General features: G+C 46.1%; 1 protein-coding gene across 2 annotated transcripts; it reads left to right on the top strand.

Annotated features, from left to right (window-relative positions):
- The first annotated feature begins 4000 nt into the window (after positions 1-4000).
- Positions 4001-7091, top strand: LOC103639294 (ankyrin repeat-containing protein ITN1). Of its 2 annotated transcripts, XM_008662058.4 has the most exons (4): positions 4001-4312; positions 4378-5202; positions 5470-5879; positions 5993-7091. In XM_008662058.4, exons 2-4 carry the CDS (start codon positions 4380-4382, stop codon positions 6824-6826), a joined length of 2067 nt encoding a protein of 688 aa, XP_008660280.1. In that variant the 5' UTR covers positions 4001-4312; positions 4378-4379; the 3' UTR covers positions 6827-7091. The 2 variants fall into 2 exon arrangements, with proteins under 2 accessions (XP_008660280.1, XP_008660279.1); XM_008662057.4 differs by having other exon boundaries at positions 4001-5202.
- Positions 7092-24153: the final 17062 nt, after the last annotated feature.

Here is a 24153-nt window from a genome sequence, read left to right as displayed (position 1 = left end):
TGTCCTAAAAAACTAAAAGTGAAACCGAAAGGCACAATACAAAAAGCAGCCTAAGTCTGGTCGTCTATTTTGTATTACTAGTCGGTTACCCATGCGTTGCGATGGTCACAACAATACCCACGTAAATTATCCACCAAAAAGATCTCAAGATTTTTTATTGGTTGTTTCCACACTTCACATAATATTTTTTATGAGCGCACGGGTACCATAGACAGCAAATCAGAGACCCTCATCCCTCGCCTCCCCTACTTCCAAGGTTTCGTATAGCAGGAAGGGAAGGGAAAAGGTGGTCATACATGTTCGTTGCCAGAGGACACGACGAAGACCTGGGCATTTGGAGGCGACATAGGTAGTATACCGCTAGATATATAGGGAGAGAGCACACAAGCGGAGGAAGAAGTCCAGCCGGAGCAGCTCCAAACCAAGAGGCACCCGCACCAGGCGTCAGGCCGAGAAGGGCGAGAGAATGCGAGTGTCTTCTCAGCCCTGGACCCGCCGAAGCGACACAACACCACCACCAACTCCGTAGCATATGCCGACTGCTGTGACGCTATGGGCCTTAGTTGTCCAATTAACCTAAGCGTGGAAGGCGTCACCATGTCCTCCTCGACGGCACGCGCGGAGAAAGGCCAGGAGCATGACCGACTCGCCCCGTACCCGCGTCGACGAGCGTTGATCGGCTCGCGACTGTGACCGTGGGCGGGGCAGCATGTTGGGGTGGAAGAATAGGGTGAAGACAGGGAAGACGAATGGGACATCCGACGATGGCGAAAATGATGGTGCACACATGATGTGAAACGTCCTCGTGGACGTGCAATAGCCACTGCGCGAGTCAGTGTCGGGGCTGGTGTCGGACGAATACGGGGAGGAGGCGCATGCTCCTATGCCCTCTGCCGAGAATGGGGTGGCGTGGAGGTGGAGGCATGAGGGAGAGAGAAAAGAGGTAGAATGACAAACAAGGTGGTGGCAACTGAGGCGAGGACCACCATTATCGTGCTGAGGTATAGATGGCCAAATGAGCCCTGTTTAGCGAGCCGGTCCGAGGCACGAACCATTTAATAGTGCCTGGGCCAACCCGGCACGAGCGTCGTGCGTTACTTGGGCCGTAGCCTCGACCCGTAATGCTGGCCCGGTCTAGCACGATTATTTTTTTTATTTTACAAAAAAATCATATATACATATGTACAATTTATATTCAATATCATAAACACCCGAACATGATGTTCTATTGGTTAGATAGCTTCGCCTAGTGTCTTCCACCCTTCTTCCATGAGGGTGACATACCCCACCTGTTGCACCGCTTTTTAATATACCCGACTGCTGCACCGCTTTTTAATATTTCACGTTGAGTTGATTTTGGAGGAAATGTAGGGACTTTTTGTAAAAGGATGACGCAGGACGACCGTTAAAACTGGTGCTTTAAGTATAGAAGAGATATTTTTTCTTTTTCATGCATTTTTCTGTTAGGACTCATTTGGTTGCATGTAAATTAAGGTCTAGTTTAGAAACTTAAACCTCCTTCGATATTGAAGGACTCATAGAAGATTTGAGTTTCCAAACTAGCACTAAGCAAAACTAAATCCTCTTCCTTTTAATTTTGATTAGAAACAAATTTAATCCCTTTCGATCTCTTTTAATCCACTCATAGCCGAGTAAGTTTTTATTGTTTTGTACTTCCTACGTTCTATTTTATTTATCGTGTTTTAGACAAACATTCGAGAGAACAGCGATAGTAATATCTTTGTTTGGAAGAAGACAAGAAGTTCAACGTTCAGTCACGTTGTTTGGTACGCTTGTTCAGGTCCTCCTGGACGATGACAACCCCGTTACAAAAAGGTCAAAGGCAATTGGTCTTTGCTAGAACAGCACGCTGAGCCTGAGTCTAGTGCACAGCCTCCCTCTCGCCCCTGCCACGTCAGCTCTCGTCTCCACTCTCGTCCCTGCTGCTCCAGTGCACAGGCTGCAGCAGGCCACGTCAGCTTTTCTATTTCACTCAGGATAAACTACTATCCATACATATCCGCCCGTTTTCACTCCTAGGTGGACCAACTGAAATGTGCCAACTCACTCTCGCCTCGTGCTCTCGCCCACCGCGCCAGCGCGTCGCCCCGCTCCCGCCCTCCTCTTGCCCGAGCACACGCTCTCCAGTGCAGGCGAGAGCGAGGCGACAGGCACGCTGTCGCCGGGCGACGCGGCCATCGCCCGCTCTCGCTCTCCCGCCCCTCTCCCGTCCGGCCGTCCCACTCTCGCCCCCGTACGCTCCTCTCGCCCGTGCTTCCCGCCTGCACTGTCACTGTCACCAGCCTGACGATGGGTATTTGGCTTGCCGAACGATTGCCTTATTCTTCCTGTATCACCATCACTCTATCAGTGATGTTGTAAGATCAAAGATAAAACTGAAGTTCAGATCTTAGCGGTAGATGATGGTAGTACCAAAGAGAGAGTTGGCCCATCAGCTTGAGAAGATGGCGGCAAGATCCTTTGCCGTAATGTTTGGAAACGTAGCCAGGCGCCCAGCCCGGGTGTGGCTGTCTGGCTGACGTGCTGGCCTGGCCCCAGCCAACAGTGTCCGAATGTTAGGGCAGAGGAATCCTCCGCGACAAGATGAGAACTGCACTGTTGGGTGATAGTTGGAAGAGATTTTTTTTTTTAAAATGATATAATATATGGTAATTGGTATAGAGTTGAGATATAAAGTAAATCTGACTGCGAAGGATTATGATATAGAGTAAAGAATTTTGCTGACAAATGCAGAATATTTCTTTTAGGATAAAAATTTAGAGTTGTATAAGTACAGATAGCGAAGAACATTCTATAGAGAAAGAACATTAGACCTCTTCGATGTTTTTGTTCAAACGGCAAGCCCGTCTGTCCATTGTTTTTTTTTCCTGTTTGGCTCCTGAGAACATGTGCATGGGTAGTGTTGGGAGAGCTACCTAGTGTTATATCTAGAGGTGGGTAGTTCAACTTCGTGTTCTTAGAAAATAGTAATCTCTCCGTTCCAATTTATAATTCGTTTGTTACCTCAAATATGATCAACTTGTCTTATTAAAAAATCATAATTATTATTAATTTTTATTGTGATGTTGTTTAACATATAATATACTTTGAGTAAGGTTTTATTTTTTTCTTTTCCACACAAAAAATAAATAAATAAGCCGAGCTATTCAAACTTGACACAAATAAATCAAACGAATTATAATTTGGGACGGATGGAGTATTAGATTAGAGTTTGTTCGCTTAAAGTACTTTTTTCTACTATATGTCTGGGATTATTCTTATTAACAATAATACCCCGTTTGAGTTTAGATATTGTTGTACGAAATTAGGAACTGAATCCGCTTTTTTCTAGATTTTGTTGTTTGGTTGTATATGGAATTTGAGATTTGGAATTATAGAGCCAATTTCGTGGTATTGAACTATAACTATAAACTCCCCTACCCAATACAAAGTGTCACCACTCTATATTGTGTGGAATTAGGCCACCCAATTCTAAACTCCAATAGACATACAAACAATATAATTAGAATTCCATCTCATTTTAATACCATGGATGATTTGGTAATGAAACCAATTCGATTAATGGCCTCTAATATCGACATTCAAACAAAGCTTAAGTTTTGATGTGAAGATCGATAATTCTTCTTTATGGAAAATATCTGCCAAATCGGAGTCAACAATGGGTAAGTATTAATTGAGGTTCTAACATAAATTATACTCCCTCTGTTTTTTAAAAGATTATGAAAAAAATGAAAAAATATTTAGAAAATTGTTGGAGAGGTGTTTTTATTTTAACTATCTAAATTATCGATTTAGAAAGTTTTTTTAGAAAATTACTGGAATTGTTCTTATAGAACCTACAAATTTAGATCGGCGCCTGACAGGCATTTGAACTAGAACAAGAATTATTCGCGTGGAAAGCGACAAAGAAAAACCCGGCAGGTGGCCTGGCGCACCAGGCCCAGACACATAAACAAGAGCGGAAGCGGAAATCCAAACCAACCAAACCAAAGTACCAAACGACGCTGCGCTCCCGTTCCCCCGTCACAAACACACACACTGCGGAGAGGACCGCAACGCGAGCCCACCCCAGGCCGAACGCCGAGAGCGATCCCTCCCGTCCGTGTTGCCCTTTGCGCTCCGCCTTCCTCCTCTTCCACCCCGTCACTTCCGTGCCATCCGCGGCTCGCCTCCCCACCCCCCATTCCCGCCGCCCCATGCCTCCGGCTCGACCGTAGCCGCCCGACGACGACCGCCATGGCCGCCGATTCCGGCAGCGGTGCCCGCCGTTCCCCCCCTTAATCCTTGATTGGTCCGTCCCGATTCGATTTCTGTCGATCGTTCGCTGAGGGATCGCTCACCTTGAGTTGCCCACAGGGATGGCCGGCCTGGAGATCGGGCCGGCGTCGCCGGGCTCGGAGGGGGCGCCATCGCCGGCGTCGAGCGTGGGCGCCTCCGTGGAGCGGCCCGAGCAGTCGTCGCCGCGGGTGACCAAGCGCCCAGGCCTCGTCATGTCCTTCTCCGGGAAGCGGCTGGACCAGTCGCCGGCCGGGTCGCCGTCGCCGTCGCCGTCGCTGTCGCGCCCGGTGCTGGTCATGTCCCACTCCAGCAACCGCCTCGACCAGTCGCCCGCGCGCCCGGTGCTCGTCATGTCCCGCTCCAGCAACCGGCTGGACCAGTCCTCCCCGGCGTCGTCGCCGGCGCCAGTGAAGGCGCCCGTGCTGGTCATGTCAGGCTCCAGCAATCGGCTTGACAGCTCGCATCCGTCGCCGTCGCCGTCGCCGTCGCCGACCGCCGCGGCCGCCGCTGCGCCGGTTCTGGTGCTCTCCAACTCCGGCAAGCGGATGGACCAGGTGGGGCGGAAGAAGTACGTCAAGCAGGTGACGGGCCGCCACAACGATACGGAGCTCCACCTCGCCGCGCAGCGCGGGGACCTCGAGGCCGTGCGCCAGATCATCGCCGAGATTGACGCCCAAATGACCGGCACCGGCGAGGAGTTTGACAACGAGGTCGCCGAGATCCGCGCCGCTATAGTGAACGAGGCCAACGAGATGGAGGCGACCGCGCTGCTCATCGCCGCCGAGAAGGGGTTTCTTGACATCGTCGTCGAGCTGCTCAAGCACTCCGACAAGGACAGCCTCACCAGGAAGAACAAGTCCGGATTCGATGCTCTGCACGTCGCTGCAAAAGAGGGCCACAGAGGTGAGCATCATACATATAGTCATAGAAGTCCATGGCATCATAAATCACTTCCTGATTCCAAGTCCAACTAAAGATCAATCAATTGTTTCTTCATTTATTAGTATGCTCGATTAATTGCTCTCTTACTTTGTAAGTCTTCCAGTGTCTGGTACTGAAATTAATCTATACTGACTGTATTGTCTCATCACTAGCTAGTGTCAAGCCTGCTTCCGTTCTCTATACTTCTTTTCTATAGACAAAAACTGGACTACTGACATCTGTTCATAGATATTGTCAAGGTACTTCTGGACCATGATCCATCCCTTGGGAAAACGTTTGGCCAATCGAATGTGACTCCTCTCATAACTGCGGCGATTAGAGGCCACACTGAGGTGGTGAACCTACTGCTGGAGCGAGTTTCTGGGTTGGTTGAGTTATCAAAAGCGAATGGAAAGAATGCCTTGCACTTTGCTGCCCGGCAGGGGCATGTGGAAATCGTGAAGGCTTTGCTAGATGCTGATACCCAGCTTGCTCGGAGGACTGATAAGAAAGGCCAGACTGCTCTACACATGGCAGTAAAAGGTACTAACCCGGAAGTTGTTCAAGCGCTTGTGAATGCCGATCCGGCAATAGTCATGCTACCTGACAGAAATGGCAACTTAGCTCTGCATGTTGCAACCAGAAAGAAAAGATCAGAGGTATTCTTCTGCCCTGCTTAATAGATGTAGAAATTCCTGCATCGCTATTCAGTCTGTTGCTTGCAAAATGCAAATATTGTTCTGCTCACAGGCTTCTCCCTCCCCTTTTGCAGATTGTAAACGTGCTTCTGCTTCTCCCGGATATGAACGTGAATGCGTTGACTAGGGACCGGAAGACCGCATTCGACATCGCCGAGGGCCTCCCACTATCAGAGGAGTCCCAAGAAATAAAGGAGTGCTTGTCCCGCGCTGGCGCGGTCAGAGCAAATGAGCTGAATCAGCCTCGGGATGAGCTCAGAAAAACAGTTACAGAGATCAAGAAGGACGTGCATACTCAGCTTGAGCAGGCGAGAAAAACCAACAAGAATGTCTACGGCATCGCGAAGGAGCTAAGGAAACTCCACAGGGAGGGCATCAACAACGCGACGAATTCAGTCACGGTCGTGGCGGTGCTCTTCGCCACAGTGGCGTTCGCCGCAATCTTCACGGTGCCCGGCGGCAACACCGACGACGGCGTAGCGGTGGCCGTGCACGCGACATCCTTCAAGGTGTTCTTCATCTTCAACGCCGTCGCCCTCTTCACGTCGCTAGCGGTGGTGGTGGTCCAGATAACGGTGGTCAGGGGCGAGACCAAGGCGGAGAGGCGGGTGGTGGGGGTCATCAACAAGCTGATGTGGCTGGCCTCGGTGTGCACGACGGTCGCGTTCATATCCTCCTCGTACATCGTGGTGGGGCGGCACTTCAAGTGGGCGGCGCTCCTGGTGACCCTGATCGGCGGGGTGATCATGGCCGGCGTGCTCGGCACGATGACGTACTACGTGGTGAAGTCCAAGCGCGTGCGCAAGATCAGGAAGAAGGTGAAGTCGACGAGGAGGAGCGGCTCGAACTCGTGGCACCACAACTCGGAGCTCTCGGATTCGGAGGTCGACCGCATCTACGCCATATGAGGGGGCCGGTGCAGCTGGTTCCTTCCTTCAGACCGTCTGGCCGTGATGCAGCACGGATGCATACTGTAAACATCGAATCACGGCCCTTGAGATGGAGATGCGCTAGGGGGTGGTTAACTCTGTACATTCCAATAAGCTGGTGTAAACTGCCATTCCCCTTGTTCATGGATCGGGCGGGAGGCGACTGTCTTGGCTGTATACTACTCACAGATAGATTTGTCATCAGGTTATATATAGTGTATTATATATGTGCAGCCTGCTGTGTGCTCCTTGTGCGTGACCTTCATCAGATTCATGTCAGGCCGCTGCTGAGTTCGAATGGCAGCTGCATGACATGTTTCGATACCGGCCCTTGTGGCTTTGTTTTGATATTCTGCTCTCAGACACGCAGACGAGACATCTAGCAGAAGAGATGGCCTTTTTTCCAGTCGTCTTCCATAGCACGTGAGAGCGGGAGGTGAGAAAATTGCCGTTCTGGTATTCCGTTGCCATGTCTTCTCTCTATTTGTAGGACAGGGCACCCTGGGGGGCTGGACTGCACTTGGAACTTGGACGCCATGAACCATGGTGATGGAGACTGGCAATGAGGAGGAGGCGTCATGTCATGTGCTGGCAGGGACTCCAGCGTCTGCTGGATTCTGAAAACCCGCATGCGTGCAGAGTCGTCAGGTTGTAAAGGGTCTATCTAGAAGGAGGCTGACACCAGAGGTGGTGGTTACGCCTACGCATGGAAGCCGTGTGAGCTGAAGGCACTGCCGGTTGACTTGTCAATGGTTATTGTAAAATCAATGATTATCTTGATTAGCAGGCGAAGACCACACTGTGCCTGCAGACGGTGGCTGCAATTATTATTTTTTTACTGATAGCGCGATAACAAATATCATTAGTATTTTTTTAACTAAAGGACAGTGAATATTTTCTCTGAACTTTTGCACTTGAGAAAGGCTCTCGATAGAGGGGGAGGAAACCCTAGCGATCAAAGCACCAGACGACGCTTTCGCTCTGCCGACGGCCTACTGTCGTTTTCGTTCCTTCGTGACTAATCAAGATCTTGTTGGATGGAAGCTCGAGGTCGCCAGTGCTCCACCACCCAGCACGCGAGATTTCGCTTTGGAGCTTTACGCATAAGCGAATCCTCCCGTAATTAATTAAAGCACCTAAACCTAAAGTCCGCGCTTTGCGGTAGTCTGTTATGCATGTATAGAGTGCAGGCTTTCTGGAGTAGTAGTAGTCTGTATTAGTAGTGCAGAATAATGTTCTTTTGATCCCAGCCGTATTTCCCATGAACTTTTTTGCTTGTGAAATTAAGGACATAATAGTCACAAATACAATGACATGCATGACCTCGTTTATGGCCGATAATATATACTCACTCCCTACATAATATAATACGACTATAAATGTTAGAATTATATAGGATTTGGCGGTTTGGCCAATGTTCATCTCAATAATCCGTAGGATAAATCTTAAACGGCCATTCATGTATTAGCCAATGCCAGAAAGTATAGTTTCATATTGAAAAATTAAGGCCTTGTTCGTTTGTGCCGGATTGGTGGGTCGAAACGATTCCTAATCGGATTGCTTCTTTAATTTATATAAACTTTGATTAGCTGGAACGATTCCGGGTACAATCTGACGTAAACGAACAAGGCTTAAGGGGGGGGGGGGGCGGACATGCGCGCTGAGAGCGACCTGGATGGTGCGCCGCGTGCGGAGAGAGATGAGGAGCACGCATGCATGGCGTCCCGGATGGATTCTATATTTCCAACGCGGATTCCCATCATGTGTTCCCCGACTACTATTTTGAAATCGAGGGAATACTTTATTTTTCATTTCTATCATATTAGTGTCTCACGGTGCTGTTTGGTTTATATTTTGTAACGTAAATGGTAATGATAATGATTCACACTTGAGTATCGGCGGTAACAAGTTTAAATAGGTCGGTATCCATTTCTAGTATGGTATTCGATTACGGTTGGACCTCAACAAACATCATTTAACGTTATCGGTTACCCATTACGTTACCAACATGTGAACCAAACAACACCGTAGTACGTATAAGTTAGATTTCCTCGCCTCAGATGATACGACAACTGCTGAAATGTTCTACTCTCGCAATGTTGCAAAAACATATTGTTGGAAAACCTTGTGAAACCCCTACTAAAAATGTCACCGGTTCTATTTTCCGATGTCGCTAATTGTTTCTAAAAAAATACACATTCGCAGTGACTCACAGAATACTCATTTCATACCAACAACAAAAAAAATGTTTCAAGTATGCCCCTAAGACATATGTACGCATAAATGATCCCTTTTGCATGTATATACAGATTGATATTTTAGTCTTCTAAAACAAACATATTTTGCAGAAGACTTAGTGATAAACGCAATCCTAATAGGAAAGTATCGAACTAATATGTTAGCGACATGTTTGTCTATGATCTTTCCTTTTGTACACTTCTACAATTCAACATATACTATGTATATGTCCGTGCGTTGCAACGGGTAATATGCAGGCATAGGTCATTGTTTAGTGAGGTAATCAACCGGTAGGGTGACACTTGTGTATGTATAGATCATTGTTTAGTGATGTTATCAACCAAACTTTACGCGTCGGGTCGACATGCGAGGGAGGTGTCATTGGGAGGCAGGCTCGGGGGGCGGGGCGCCGGGTGTGTGGGACCGCGAATTGCGTCGGGAGGCAGATTGGAGGGCGTTAGGTGGATGGAGGCCGCGACATGTGGAACATGGCGCGGTTAGAGCGAGAGGCGAGAAGAGGTGGAGGAGGTCGGGTGCGGACAGTTCTTCCAAAGTGGTCTTAGGCGAGTCGTGACTGCGTGTACCTAAATTAAGGATTGTGATAGATAGCGTTAGTGTCTATTGGAGATGCTCTTACAATTGCTTCAGTCATATATCCTCTTTTTTTCTAGGTTAACCTTTTCCATCTCTCCTTTCTCCGTTCTGCCTTGTTCGGTTATTCTATAGATGTGGATTGTATGGAATTGAAAATAATTATAAAAGGTTTTGATTTGTTTAGGATTCAAACACACTCAATCCATATGGTTTGAAAGCAACCCGAACATGAAGATTTAACTTCCACGTCGAGTTGGCATTGGTTAGCAATCAAGCTCTTGTGATATCAAATACTACCAAAATATCATACTGGTGTAGTGGTGTGCTTTAAGATATGGGACAATACTATGTAGACGATTGTTTTTCATATACTGTTTTTAATGTAATTTTTGAAGTTGGGAGCATCAAGTTGTGTCTCAACCAGTGACGGAGCTCTATAAAATTAACGCCCCGGGCCACTCTATAAAACATGAAGGTTACTTTAAATAGCCCCTAATATATTATGCAGCTAAATATTCCACTAAAACAAAATATACCACAAATATAGACTAAGATAGTATTTACTTCAATTCAACATCTAAAAATACAATAAACTTGATTAAAAATATAAAAGTACCTAATTAGAGACGATTTGGTCCTTCCCCGCCTCTAATAACTTCATCAACGTTAGCACGTGAATTTGAACCTACACATTGCAAGTTAAATATTTATATAAAATTAGAGATACAACATAACAATATAACTAATGAATGCAAAAATGTATAAGTGAGTACAAAAATATACCACTTGAACTTTGTAGAGGTAGCTTTTTCATTCGACTCTTCAATTCTTGAAAATAGTATAAAATATCATCACTTTGAATACTTGCAAAGATATCTCTTTCTATATAGCATACCATTCTATGATTCAACCAATCATTTCCCATCTTATTTCTCAATTCTATCTTGATGATTTTCATAGTTGATAAGGCTCTTTCAACCGTGGCAGTTGCAACAGGCAAAATTAAGGCTAATTCAATGAGACGATAAACCAACGCAAAAACTAGGTGTCTCTCGGTTTGCACCATCTTAATAGCCAGATTACCAAGGTCTTCACAATTTGCAAAATCAGAATTACCCCTCACATCAACAATAAATATATCGAGTTGGTCTCTAAGGATCAATAGGTGAAAGGGAAATGTGCCCTTGGGCCATTTCTAAAGTATTTTGGTGATTGAGTGCCAACACAAGTGCTTAAATGTGAATCTATGCCCATGGATGAACAAAGTGCAAATCAAGAGCAAAGGTATGTTTCTAAGTCTTAGTACATTGGTTTTGTGTACTAATATACTTGTCTAAGTATCAGAAACAGAATGAAGAAGAAAAGAGAAGAGTTGGCTGTGTACAGCCAAGAGGCTGTTTCGGTCTGGGGCACCGGACTGTCCGGTGGTGCACCGGACAGTGTCCGGTGCGCCAGGCTGCCTCGGGCGAAGTGGCCGCTCTCGGGAATTTGCCGACGGCGTACGGCTAAAATTCACCGGACTGTCCGGTGTGCACCGGACTGTCCGGTGAGCCAACGGTCGGCCGGGCCAACGGTCGGCCGCGCGATCTGCGCGGGACACGTGGCCGAGCCAACTGCTAGAAGGGGGCACCGGACTGTCCGGTGTGCACCGGACTGTCCGGTGCGCCAACGGCTCCCGCATCTGCAATGGTCGGCTGCGCTGTTTAAGGAAGGAAATCGGGCACCGGACAGTGTCCGGTGTGCACCGGACTGTCCGGTGCGCCCGACGACAGAAGGCAAGGATGGCCTTCCAGAATTGTTCTCAACGGCTCCTAGCTGCCTTGGGGCTATAAAAGGGACCCCTAGGCGCATGGAGGAGAACACCAAGTATTCCTACAACATTCCTAAGCACCAAGACATCGATTCCACGCATTTGGTTCATTGTGATAGCATCTAGAGCTCTTGTTGAGTGGTGAACTCATTGAGTTGTGTTGCGAGCTCTTGTTGCGACTTGTGTGCGTGTTGTTGCTCTGATTTTGTCTTGTGTGCGTTGCTAGTTTCTCCCTTACTCCGTATTTCTTTGTGAATCTTAAGTGTAAGGGCGAGAGGCTCCAAGCTGTGGAGATTCCTCGCAAACGGGATATTGAAAGGCAAAGCAAAACACTGTGGTATTCAAGTTGGTCTTTGGACCGCTTGAGAGGGGTTGATTGCAACCCTCGTCCATTGGGACGCCACAACGTGGAGTAGGCAAGCGTTGGTCTTGGCCGAACCACGGGATAAACCACTGTGTCATCTCTGTGTTTGATCTCTTGTGGTATTGTGTTTTGTTGAGACTCCTTTCTAGCCACTTGGCAATTATTGTGCTAACACTTAACAAGTTTTTGTGGCTATAAGGTTAAGTTTTCACAGGATCACCTATTCACCCCCCCTCTAGGTGCTCTCAATTGGTATCGGAGCCGTTCTCTTCAAGAAGGGACTAATCGCCCGAAGAGATGGATCCTAAGGGAAAGGGAATCGTGATCAACGACAAGGAGAAGGAGTCCTTCATCAACGAGCCAAAGGATGACAAGCCTACTGACTCGGGCTCGGGACACAAGCGAAAAGATGGGAAGAAGAAGAAGACAAGGCGCATCAAGGAGATTGTCTACTACGACGATAGCGATGAGTCTACTTCTTCCCAAAAGGACGACGACAACGACTACAGGAAGACGGTCAATTCGAACTTTTCATTTGATTATTCTCGTATTCCACATAGTTCGAATTCGCATTTGCTTTCCATTCCTCTTGGCAAACCTCCACACTTCGATGGGGAGGACTACGGATTTTGGAGTCACAAAATGCGTAGTCACTTATTCTCTCTCCATCCAAGCATATGGGAGATTGTAGAGAATGGAATGAAATTTGATAGCTCGGATAGCCCTATGCTTATAAATGAACAAATCCATAGAAATGCACAAGCTACTACTGTTCTATTAGCATCTTTGTGCAGGGAAGAGTACAATAAGGTGAGCGGCTTGGACAATGCCAAGCAGATATGGGACACCCTCAAGATCTCTCACGAAGGGAACGACATCACCATGCTCACTAAAATGGAGTTGGTGGAGGGCGAGCTTGGAAGATTTGCGATGATAAGGGGCGAGGAGCCAACCCAAACATACAACCGGCTCAAGACCCTTATCAACAAAATAAGGAGCTATGGAAGCACGCGATGGACGGACCATGACGTCGTCCGACTACTACTAAGGTCCTTTACCATTCTTGATCCTCATTTGGTGAATAATATTCGTGAGAATCCCAGGTACACCAAAATGTCGCCCGAAGAAATCCTTGGAAAATTCGTAAGCGGGCGAATGATGATCAAGGAGGCAAGATACGTGGACGACGCGTTGAACGGTCCAATCCATGAGCCTCAACCCATTGCTCTCAAGGCAACAAGGAGCAAGGAGGCGTTACCTAGCAAGGTGGTGCAAGTTGAGGCGGCAGGGCTAAATGATGAGGAGATGGCCCTCATCATCAAGCGCTTCAAGACGGCGCTTAAGGGTCGCAAGGGACAGCCAAGCAAGACCAAAGCCAAGGGGAAGCGCTCATGCTTCAAATGCGGTAAGATTGGTCATTTTATTGCTAACTGTCCCGATAATGAAAGTGACCAGGAACACGGGAGCAAGAGGGAAAAGAAGAAAAATTACAGGAAGGCCAAGGGCGAGGCACATCTAGGAAAGGAGTGGGACTCGGATTGCTCCTCCTCCGACTCTGACAATGAAGGACTCGCCGCCACCGCCTTCAACAAGTCATCCCTCTTCCCAAACGAGCGTCACACATGCCTCATGGCAAAGGAGAAGAAGGTATGTACTCGAGACAGTAATACTTATGATTCTTCTAGTGATGATGAGTCTAGCGATGAGGAAATAGATTACTCTAGCTTGTTCAAGGGATTGGATAGAAATAAAATTGATAAAATCAATGAATTGATTGATGCCTTGAATGAGAAGGATAGACTCTTAGAGAAACAAGAGGATTTATTGTATGAAGAACATGATAAATTTGTAGAAACACAAAGATCTCATGCTCTAGAAGTTAAAAGAAATGAAATGCTTTCTTGTGAATTAGCTTCTTGCCATGAGACAATTTCTAAATTAAGGAGCATTAATGATGATTTGAATGCTAAGTTAGAGATTGCTAGTAAATCTATCTCTTGTGTAGAAAATGTTGTAACGTGCACTAGGTGTAAAGACATTAACATTGATGCTTATAGTGAACACCTAGCTTGCATTACTAAATTAAATGAAGAGGTAGCTAGTCTTAATGCCCAACTTGAGACTAGCAAAAGTGATTTTGATAAGCTAAAATTTGCAAGGGATGCCTACACGATTGGTAGACACCCCTCAATTAAGGATGGACTTGGCTTCAAGAGAGAAGCCAAGAACTTAACAAGCCATAAGGCTCCCATCCCCGCCAAGGAGAAAGGGAAGGCCCCTATGGCTAGTAGTGCTAAAAAGAACCATGCTTTTATGTACCATGATAGGAGACAAACTAGAAATGCTTATAGGAATTATAATGCTTATGATGATTTTGACTCTCATGCCATGTTTGCTTCTAGTTCTTCCTATATGCATGGTAGAAATATGTCTAGGAGAAATGCTACTCATCATGTGCCTAGAAAGAATATTATTCATGCTCCTAGGAAAGTAGTGAATGAACCTTCTACAATTTATTGTGCTTTAAATGCTTCCTTTGCTATTTGTAGAAAGGATAGGAAAATAGTTACTAGGAAGTTAGGGGCAAAATGCAAGGGAGACAAAACTTGCATTTGGGTCCCTAAGACAATTGTGACTAACCTTGTAGGACCTAACAAGAGTTGGGTACCTAAGTCCCAAGCCTAAATTTGCCTTGCAGGTTTATGCATCCGGGGGTTCAAGCTGGATTATCGACAGCGGATGCACAAACCATATGACGGGGGAGAAGAAGATGTTCACCTCCTACGTCAAGAATAAGGATTCCCAAGATTCAATTATATTCGGTGATGGGAATCAAGGCAAGGTAAAAGGGTTAGGTAAAATTGCAATTTCTAATGAGCACTCTGTCTCTAATGTATTTTTAGTAGAGTATCTTGGATATAATTTACTATCGGTTAGTCAACTATGCAATATGGGATATAACTGTCTATTTACAAATGTAGATGTGTCTGTCTTTAGAAGAAGTGACGGTTCACTAGCTTTTAAGGGTGTATTAGACGGCAAACTTTATTTAGTTGATTTTGTAAAAGAAGAGGCCGGTCTAGATGCATGCTTAATTGCTAAGACTAGCATGGGCTGGTTGTGGCATCGCCGCTTAGCACATGTGGGAATGAAGAACCTTCACAAACTTCTAAAGGGAGAACACGTGATAGGTTTAACTAATGTGCAATTCGAAAAAGATAGACCTTGTGCAGCATGTCAAGCAGGTAAACAGGTGGGAGGAGCACATCACAGCAAGAATGTGATGACCACATCAAGGCCCCTGGAGCTGCTACATATGGATCTCTTCGGACCCGTCGCCTATCTAAGCATAGGAGGAAGTAAGTATGGTTTAGTTATTGTTGATGACTTTTCCCGCTTCACTTGGGTGTTCTTTTTGCAGGATAAGTCTGAAACCCAAGGGACCCTCAAGCGCTTTCTCAGGAGAGCTCAAAATGAGTTTGAGCTCAAGGTGAAGAAGATAAGGAGCGACAACGGGTCCGAATTCAAGAACCTTCAAGTGGAGGAGTTCCTTGAGGAGGAAGGGATCAAGCACGAATTCTCCGCTCCCTACACACCACAGCAAAATGGTGTGGTAGAAAGGAAGAACAGGACGCTAATCGACATGGCGAGGACGATGCTTGGAGAATTCAAGACCCCCGAGCGTTTTTGGTCGGAAGCCGTGAACACAGCTTGCCATGCCATCAACAGGGTCTACCTTCATCGCCTTCTCAAGAAGACTTCGTATGAGCTACTAACCGTCTCTAGCGACGTTGTATTTGATGAGACTAATGGCTCTCCAAGAGAGCAAGTTGTTGATTGTGATGATATAGATGAAGAAGATGTTCCGACAGCCGCTATACGAACCATGGCGATTGGAGAAGTGCGGCCACAGGAACAAGATGAACGAGATCAACCTTCTTCCTCAACAATGGTGCATCCCTCACCTCAAGATGATGAACAGGTTCATCAAAAGGAGGCGTGTGATCAAGGGGGAGCACAAGATGTTCACGTGATGGAGGAAGAAGCGCAACCGGCACCTCCAACCCAAGTTCGAGCGATGATTCAAAGGGATCATCCCGTCGACCAAATTCTGGGTGATATTAGCAAGGGAGTAACTACTCGATCTCGATTAGTTAATTTTTGTGAGCATTACTCCTTTGTCTCTTCTATTGAGCCTTTCAGGGTAGAAGAGGCCTTGCTAGATCCGGACTGGGTGTTGGCCATGCAGGAGGAACTCAACAACTTCAAGCGCAATGAAGTTTGGACTCTGGTGCCTCGTCCTAAGCAAAATGTTGTGGGAACCAAGTGGGTGTTTCGCAACAAACAAGACGAGCACGGAGTGGTGACAAGGAACAAGGCTCGACTTGTGGCAAAAGGTTATGCCCAAGTCGCAGGTTTGGACTTTGAGGAGACCTTTGCTCCTGTAGCTAGGCTAGAGTCCATTCGTATCTTGCTAGCATATGCCGCTCACCATTCTTTCAGGTTGTACCAAATGGATGTGAAGAGCGCTTTCCTCAATGGGCCAATCAAGGAGGAGGTGTACGTGGAGCAACCCCCTGGCTTCGAGGATGAACGGTACCCCGACCACGTGTGTAAGCTCTCTAAGGCGCTCTATGGACTTAAGCAAGCCCCAAGAGCATGGTATGAATGCCTTAGAGACTTTTTAATTGCTAATGCTTTCAAGGTTGGGAAAGCCGATCCAACTCTGTTTACTAAGACTTGTGATGGTGATTTGTTTGTGTGCCAAATTTATGTCGATGACATAATATTTGGTTCTACTAACCAAAAGTCTTGTGAAGAGTTTAGCAGGGTGATGACGCAGAAATTCGAGATGTCGATGATGGGCGAGTTGAACTACTTCCTTGGGTTCCAAGTGAAGCAACTCAAGGACGGCACCTTCATCTCCCAAACGAAGTACACGCAAGACTTGCTGAAGCGGTTTGGGATGAAGGACGCCAAGCCCGCAAAGACTCCGATGGGGACCGACGGACACACCGACCTCAACAAAGGAGGTAAGTCCGTTGATCAAAAAGCATACCGGTCAATGATAGGGTCTTTACTTTATTTATGTGCTAGTAGACCGGATATTATGCTTAGCATATGCATGTGTGCTAGATTTCAATCCGATCCTAAGGAGTGTCACTTAGTGGCGGTGAAGCGAATTCTTAGATATTTGGTTGCTACGCCTTGCTTCGGGCTCTGGTATCCAAAGGGGTCTACCTTTGACTTGGTTGGATACTCAGATTCCGACTATGCTGGATGTAAGGTCGATAGGAAGAGTACATCGGGGACGTGCCAATTCTTAGGAAGGTCCCTGGTGTCGTGGAACTCTAAGAAACAAACTTCCGTTGCCCTATCCACCGCTGAGGCCGAGTATGTTGCCGCAGGACAGTGTTGCGCGCAACTACTTTGGATGAGGCAAACCCTCCGGGACTTTGGCTACAATCTGAGCAAAGTCCCACTCCTATGTGATAATGAGAGTGCTATCCGCATGGCGGAGAATCCTGTTGAGCACAGCCGCACAAAGCACATAGACATCCGGCATCACTTTTTGAGAGACCACCAGCAAAAGGGAGATATCGAAGTGTTTCATGTTAGCACCGAGAACCAGCTAGCCGATATCTTTACCAAGCCTCTAGAAGAGAAGACCTTTTGCAGGCTGCGTAGTGAGCTAAATGTCTTAGATTCGCGGAACTTGGATTGAAGTGTAGCATACATGTGTTTATGCCTTACGATCATGTTCTTTTTTTGCATTTTGTTGCTTATTGTGGTGCTCAAGTTGTACAAACATTCCCTGGACCTCACAAGTCCTTGTGTAAGTGATGCACATATTTAGGGGGAGTTGTGTTACAACTTGACCCTTTTGAGACTAACCATATGCTTGAGTTTGCGTTATTTAGTCTCGAAGGAGAATTGAAAGGGAAAAGGTGGACTTGGACCATGAAAGACTTCCACTGCACTCCGATGAGAGGGTAACTTATTCCAAGTTCATCTTTAGACTCTTATTGCCTATTTGCTCTTAATTGAAGATTTTGGTGAGGCAATGGGGTTAAAGGGCCAAGATTGATCCCGTTTTGGTGCTTGATGCCAAAGGGGGAGAAAATAAAGGCCAAAGCAATAGATGGATCAGCTACCACTTGAGGAATTTTGAAAATAGTAGATTAGAGCTTTTGTGTTGTCAAAACTCTTGCATTGTCTCTTTTGTCAAAAGTTGGTCTCTTGTGGGGAGAAGTGTTGATTATGGGAAAAAGGGGGAGTTTTTTGGAATCTTGAATCAATTTTCTTTGGAAAACCTCTCTTTATGTCTCTACAAGTGGATTTGACTTAGAGATAGGGTTTTGTGTTTGATTTGCAAAAACAAACCAAATGGTGGCAAAGGATGATCCATATATGCCCAATTGAATCAAAATAAATTTGAGTTTTTATTTGAAGTGATATTGCACTTGTTCTAGTTGCTTTATGTTGTGTTGGCATAAATCACCAAAAAGGGGGAGATTGAAAGGGAAATGTGCCCTTGGGCCATTTCTAAAGTATTTTGGTGATTGAGTGCCAACACAAGTGCTTAAATGTGAATCTATGCTCATGGATGAACAAAGTGCAAATCAAGAGCAAAGGTATGTTTCTAAGTCTTAGTACATTGGTTTTGTGTACTAATATACTTGTCTAAGTATCAGAAACAGAATGAAGAAGAAAAGAGAAGAGTTGGCTGTGTACAGCCAAGAGGCTGTTTCGGTCTGGGGCACCGGACTGTCCGGTGGTGCACCGGACAGTGTCCGGTGCGCCAGGCTGCCTCGGGCGAAGTGGCCGCTCTCGGGAATTTGCCGACGGCGTACGGCTAAAATTCACCGGACTGTCCGGTGAGCCAACGGTCGGCCGGGCCAACGGTTGGCCGCGCGATCTGCGCGGGACACGTGGCCGAGCCAACTGCTAGAAGGGGGCACCGGACTGTCCGGTGCGCCAACGGCTCCCGCATCTGCAACGGTCGGCTGCGCTGTTTAAGGAAGGAAATCGGGCACCGGACTGTCCGGTGCGCCCGACGACAGAAGGCAAGGATGGCCTTCCAGAATTGTTCTCAACGGCTCCTAGCTGCCTTGGGGCTATAAAAGGGACCCCTAGGCGCATGGAGGAGAACACCAAGTATTCCTACAACATTCCTAAGCACCAAGACATCGATTCCACGCATTTGGTTCATTGTGATAGCATCTAGAGCTCTTGTTGAGTGGTGAACTCATTGAGTTGTGTTGCGAGCTCTTGTTGCGACTTGTGTGCGTGTTGTTGCTCTGATTTTGTCTTGTGTGCGTTGCTAGTTTCTCCCTTACTCCGTATTTCTTTGTGAATCTTAAGTGTAAGGGCGAGAGGCTCCAAGCTGTGGAGATTCCTCGCAAACGGGATATTGAAAGGCAAAGCAAAACACCGTGGTATTCAAGTTGGTCTTTGGACCGCTTGAGAGGGGTTGATTGCAACCCTCGTCCATTGGGACGCCACAACGTGGAGTAGGCAAGCGTTGGTCTTGGCCGAACCACGGGATAAACCACTGTGTCATCTCTGTGTTTGATCTCTTGTGGTATTGTGTTTTGTTGAGACTCCTTTCTAGCCACTTGGCAATTATTGTGCTAACACTTAACAAGTTTTTGTGGCTATAAGGTTAAGTTTTCACAGGATCACCTATTCACCCCCCCCCCCTCTAGGTGCTCTCAATAGGTCATATTGAGAGAAGTCTGCAGAATAAATCTTAGCCAATTCTATCAGCTGTGCTTTGTCATAGCTGGCAAATGAATTTCTTGGATCTGGACAAGAAATGCATTTCAATAATTGAGTAGATCTTCCAGTGAAACGATTGTTTAATTCCACAATAACTTGATCATACACAACAATAAAGATCTCATTATTGAAATGATGATAGTAAGTCACTAACTGACCTCCACGTCCCCTTGAGTGACCTCAGACAGTAATTGTATCATCCATCTTTGGTACAATAATGTTATGTTGGTTACAAAAGGTCTTTACCTCATCAAGCAATTCCTCCCATCCATTATCACATACTTCACTAATATTCCGCAATGTGGCTCCAATCAATCCAGCAGCAAGGACAATATTCTGATCTTTTCTTTGGAAACATTGTGACAAATTATTAGTCTTGCCTAATAACCTTATCATGATATGCAGAATAAGCACAAATTCAAAGCTCTCCATTTGTTTCAACAAACGAGAAGCCTCATCAACAAGAATGGAAAAGTTTCTATTCCCAATATCTGAAATAATAGCTTTGGTGGTCTCCTCTGCACAAGCTCTACAAATGTATTTTTGGATATCAGGTGAAGTCATCTGATTAGTACGAAGCAAATTTGCTACATTTTTATCCTTGTCTTTGTACCACTTTAGCAACTCTAAAAAGTTTCCCTTATTGCTTGAGGTAGAGGATTCGTCATGTCCACGAAAAGCAAGTGCTTGCAATAAAAGGAATCTTACAACTCCCAATATAACAAGCAAACAACCTTTATATTCCTCTTCCATCTTTTTACCCCCTCGATTCATCACATGAGACACAATTTTGCCTCTGATTTTTTGTAGTCCTCATAGGACCTTCTAGACTTATTGTGATCTATGCCATTACCATGAGCTCCAATAATTTCACGTCTATCTTTCCATCTATCTTTCCATCGACGAAACCCAACAACCGTGAAGGCATCAACACCATAAATTTCAGCTCTTGGTTGTTTAAAAAGATAGCAACAAAAACAAAAGGCCACACCCTTAGCAAAGCTATATTCCAACCATGGATTATTTACGTACCATTCATCATGAAAAGACCTATTGTGATTGCCTATCACTCTTTTAGGATACCTATGACCTTTTGGTTGGCATGGACCCTTCTCAATATATGCTCTTCTGGCAGCATCCCTAATGTTTGCATCAATTTGCTCAATTGGCATGCGAAGACCCGGATTGGCTATAACTTGATCGACATTATTGGTATTGATATATCTTAAACCCACCGATTCATTTGCATTGCTACCTTCTGTCTCTAATGATGTTTGTCCCTTCTCAACACCTAATGTTTCTGATTCTATCACAGGTTCTTCTAGGGACAGTTGGTTTGGTGTTGATGAATCAGTTCATATCAAAGGTGTAGGAGCCGGACAATAAAACGATCTCATATATATATATATAGTATTTAGAGCCCTGGGCTCTATTTAACTACAGGAAGCCCTGACCAGGTGCGCAGACCGCACCAGACCCTTTTTGGCTTATTGTACCTAACTGTGCTTACGCTAAATTATAATACGAGTTATGCTGATGTGTGTATCAGTTTATGCAAATATAGTCTGCGCATATTACGTGCATCAGGCCCACGATCCGGCCCACGCGTTCAATTATTCAGTCCCACGCTGACACTATAAAAACACCCCACGCCGCCAGAGATTAGGTTTTAGCGGCGGCGGCGGTTCCCTCGGGCGTGCGAGCGGCGGTGATCCTGGGGGCCAGCAGCGGTGTCGCCTCGAGGCAGGCGACCGACGGTGGCGCTCCACCATGATCGAGCGACGGTGGCGCTCCACAGGGAGCTCGCCCGCTTCGCCGCCAGGTCCGTCGCGCGCCTGCCTGCTGGGGCTGGGCTCGACGGGAGTGGAACCGCCGAGGAGGCCGAGATGGCCGCCGCGCTCATGGACGTCGCGACCGCCTCCGCCGCCGTATTCTCGGCCGTCGCGTCCGTGTCTGCCGCCGCGTCGTCGTGCTCGAACAAGAAGGCCCCGACGGCCTTCGTGGCTGCTGCCTTCGCCAAGAAGCCGGAGACGCCGACGACGGCCGATGTCGCGCAGGAGAAGCACGAGGAGCTTGAGCGATGCATCGACGAGTGCGAGAGCGGCAGCGAGGTGGTGTTCAGGAGCATTGTTCGGAATAGGGTTTCGTTGCTCAACATCCATAGTCCGGCGATCTAGAGAATCGATCTCTCATATCAGTCGCCATCACAATTTAGTTAACGACTGTTGTATACTATGCTACATACGTATATATACAGTGTGAATACACGTTGAAACAATAGAGAATAAAAATATATATGTGCAGTTGGAAATAACATAGAAATTCAGTCAGCATGTATAGCCCCAGGGTAAATTATTAAAATTGTACTACTGTAATCATCAGGAGGGCATTATTTAAAGGCAACGTATCCTGTGTAAAAGGTTCTCCTGTGTAAACATGCTAAAACGTTTTAACAGCCTTTGGATCCAGAATCAAAGGCTAATCTTAATCTCACCTGATAATCTTGTGTTTTTTCTAAAGAACCCCCTCCTGGTGATCTGGTGCGGTGGCGGTTAGGTGGGATTAAAATTAGCCTTTGATTCTAGATCCAAAGGTTGTTAAGGCGTTTTAGCATGTTTACACAGAAGAACCTTTTACACAGGATACGTTGCCTTATTTAAATGTTGTATGATTTACGCTAAAATCCGTACTCATTTACGCTGTTTTAGCTCACGTTTTACGCTGGAATCCGCCCGAGCAGAACCCGCGAACTGCGGCTATAAATTAAAATTTATTTCCTTCTACTAATGCTCCTCAAACCGTAACTGTCCCTTTGTTTACGCGATTATGCAGCACATCTTTCCTTATATTAAACCGGTCAAGATTTATATAATGCATGGTTTATGCTATCATGTTACACATCGTTATGCAGTCGTAAACGGTTTATTTACGCATCGTTATGCAGTCGTTAACCGCCGACAATATCACAGATACGAACATGGACGAGCGGCTGTAAATGAGAATTTGTTTCCTCCCGTAACTGTGCCTTTATTTACGCGAACGTGGAGCACGTCTTTCCTTATCTCAAACCGGTGGATATTTAAATGTTGCATGGTTTACGCTATTATGTTACACAGCGTTATTGCAGTCGTAAACGGTGTACACATGGTAATATTCGTTCCCGTGATTCGTGGTCCAAAAGATTCCTTCTATGCATGATTTATGCACATTTCTACATATATTTATGTGTGCGTATATCACCTGTCACGTCTCATCCGGGAATCGTGGCTATCATATGCATGGCTGACGCATGCTTGCGTACAGTGGGCCGACCGCGATCTGGTTGGCGTCCTGGCTGGGGCTTCCCCCACTAACGGAAGCCCAGGGCTTCCATTACCTCTTATATATATATATATATATATATATATATATATATATATATATATATATATATATATATATATATATATATATATATATATATATATATATATATATATATATATATACGGGAATCGTGGCTATCATATGTATGGCTGACGCATGCTTGCGTACAGTGGGCCGACCATGATCTGGTTGGCGTCCTGGCTGGGGCTTCCCCCACTAACGGAAGCTCAGGGCTTCCATTACCTCTTTTATATATATATATATATATATATATATATATATATATATATATATATATATATATATATATATATATATATATATATATATATATATATATATATATATAATTTCTATATAAACATTGGTTTGTGCTTTAACATGAAAAAATTGCTAGATCCATTTTGGTCTCGAAACGAAGTTGATGGCTATACGTCTGTTCCACCTATTTCGACGACGACGGACAAGAAGCATGACATTCTTGTCACGTTCCGCGCCTGCGCCGCGCCATTGAATGAAAGGGGTCAAGTAAGAATTACTAAGGCCTGCCAATACCACCAGCAAATTGCCGGCAGACCATGACAAAGAAGCAGAGGCCAGTTAGGTCATGTGCGCTTCCATCTCTCTCTCTGTATGTCTTTTCAATAACCCTTTGGTGTTCCGAGACATGAGAGCAGCTGCCGGCAGCGCTCGTGGAGGGCAGATGGCACTGCCGCGGCTGCGGGTAGGCCGTAGCACTAGTGCCAGTAGCCCAGTACTCTCGTAGTTGCTCTGCCGCGCTGACGTTGCCGTTCAGACTACTAGTACCTGTTCTGGTCATCTTTATACTCGCACTGAATGAGCGGCAGCCAGCAACGGCCCCGGCCGGCACCCCAGACGGACCAGACCAGGAGTGTAAACGCCGACGACGAAGACGAAGACAACGTGGTCCTCTTTTTTTCAGCGACGACGGCGGCGTCATGCCGTCATCCACAGCACTCTGAAACCTGGAAGCAGCACACCACACGATGTTGGGTCCAGTGGCCTAGAGCGTGCGTGTCCAGATACGCGCGCTACAAGGCAAGGAAAATGAGTAGTAGTGGATATCCGAATTATCCCATATCCGTATCCTCTAAAACTTATAAAACAGTTTTTTTTTCTTATCTGCTTTTA

The sequence above is a fragment of the Zea mays genome, chromosome 9, assembly GCF_902167145.1.
Source record: "Zea mays cultivar B73 chromosome 9, Zm-B73-REFERENCE-NAM-5.0, whole genome shotgun sequence".
Lineage (NCBI taxonomy): Eukaryota > Viridiplantae > Streptophyta > Magnoliopsida > Poales > Poaceae > Zea > Zea mays.
The sequence above is the reverse complement of the archived record's forward strand: the minus strand, read 5'-3'. Positions and strand labels throughout refer to the sequence as shown.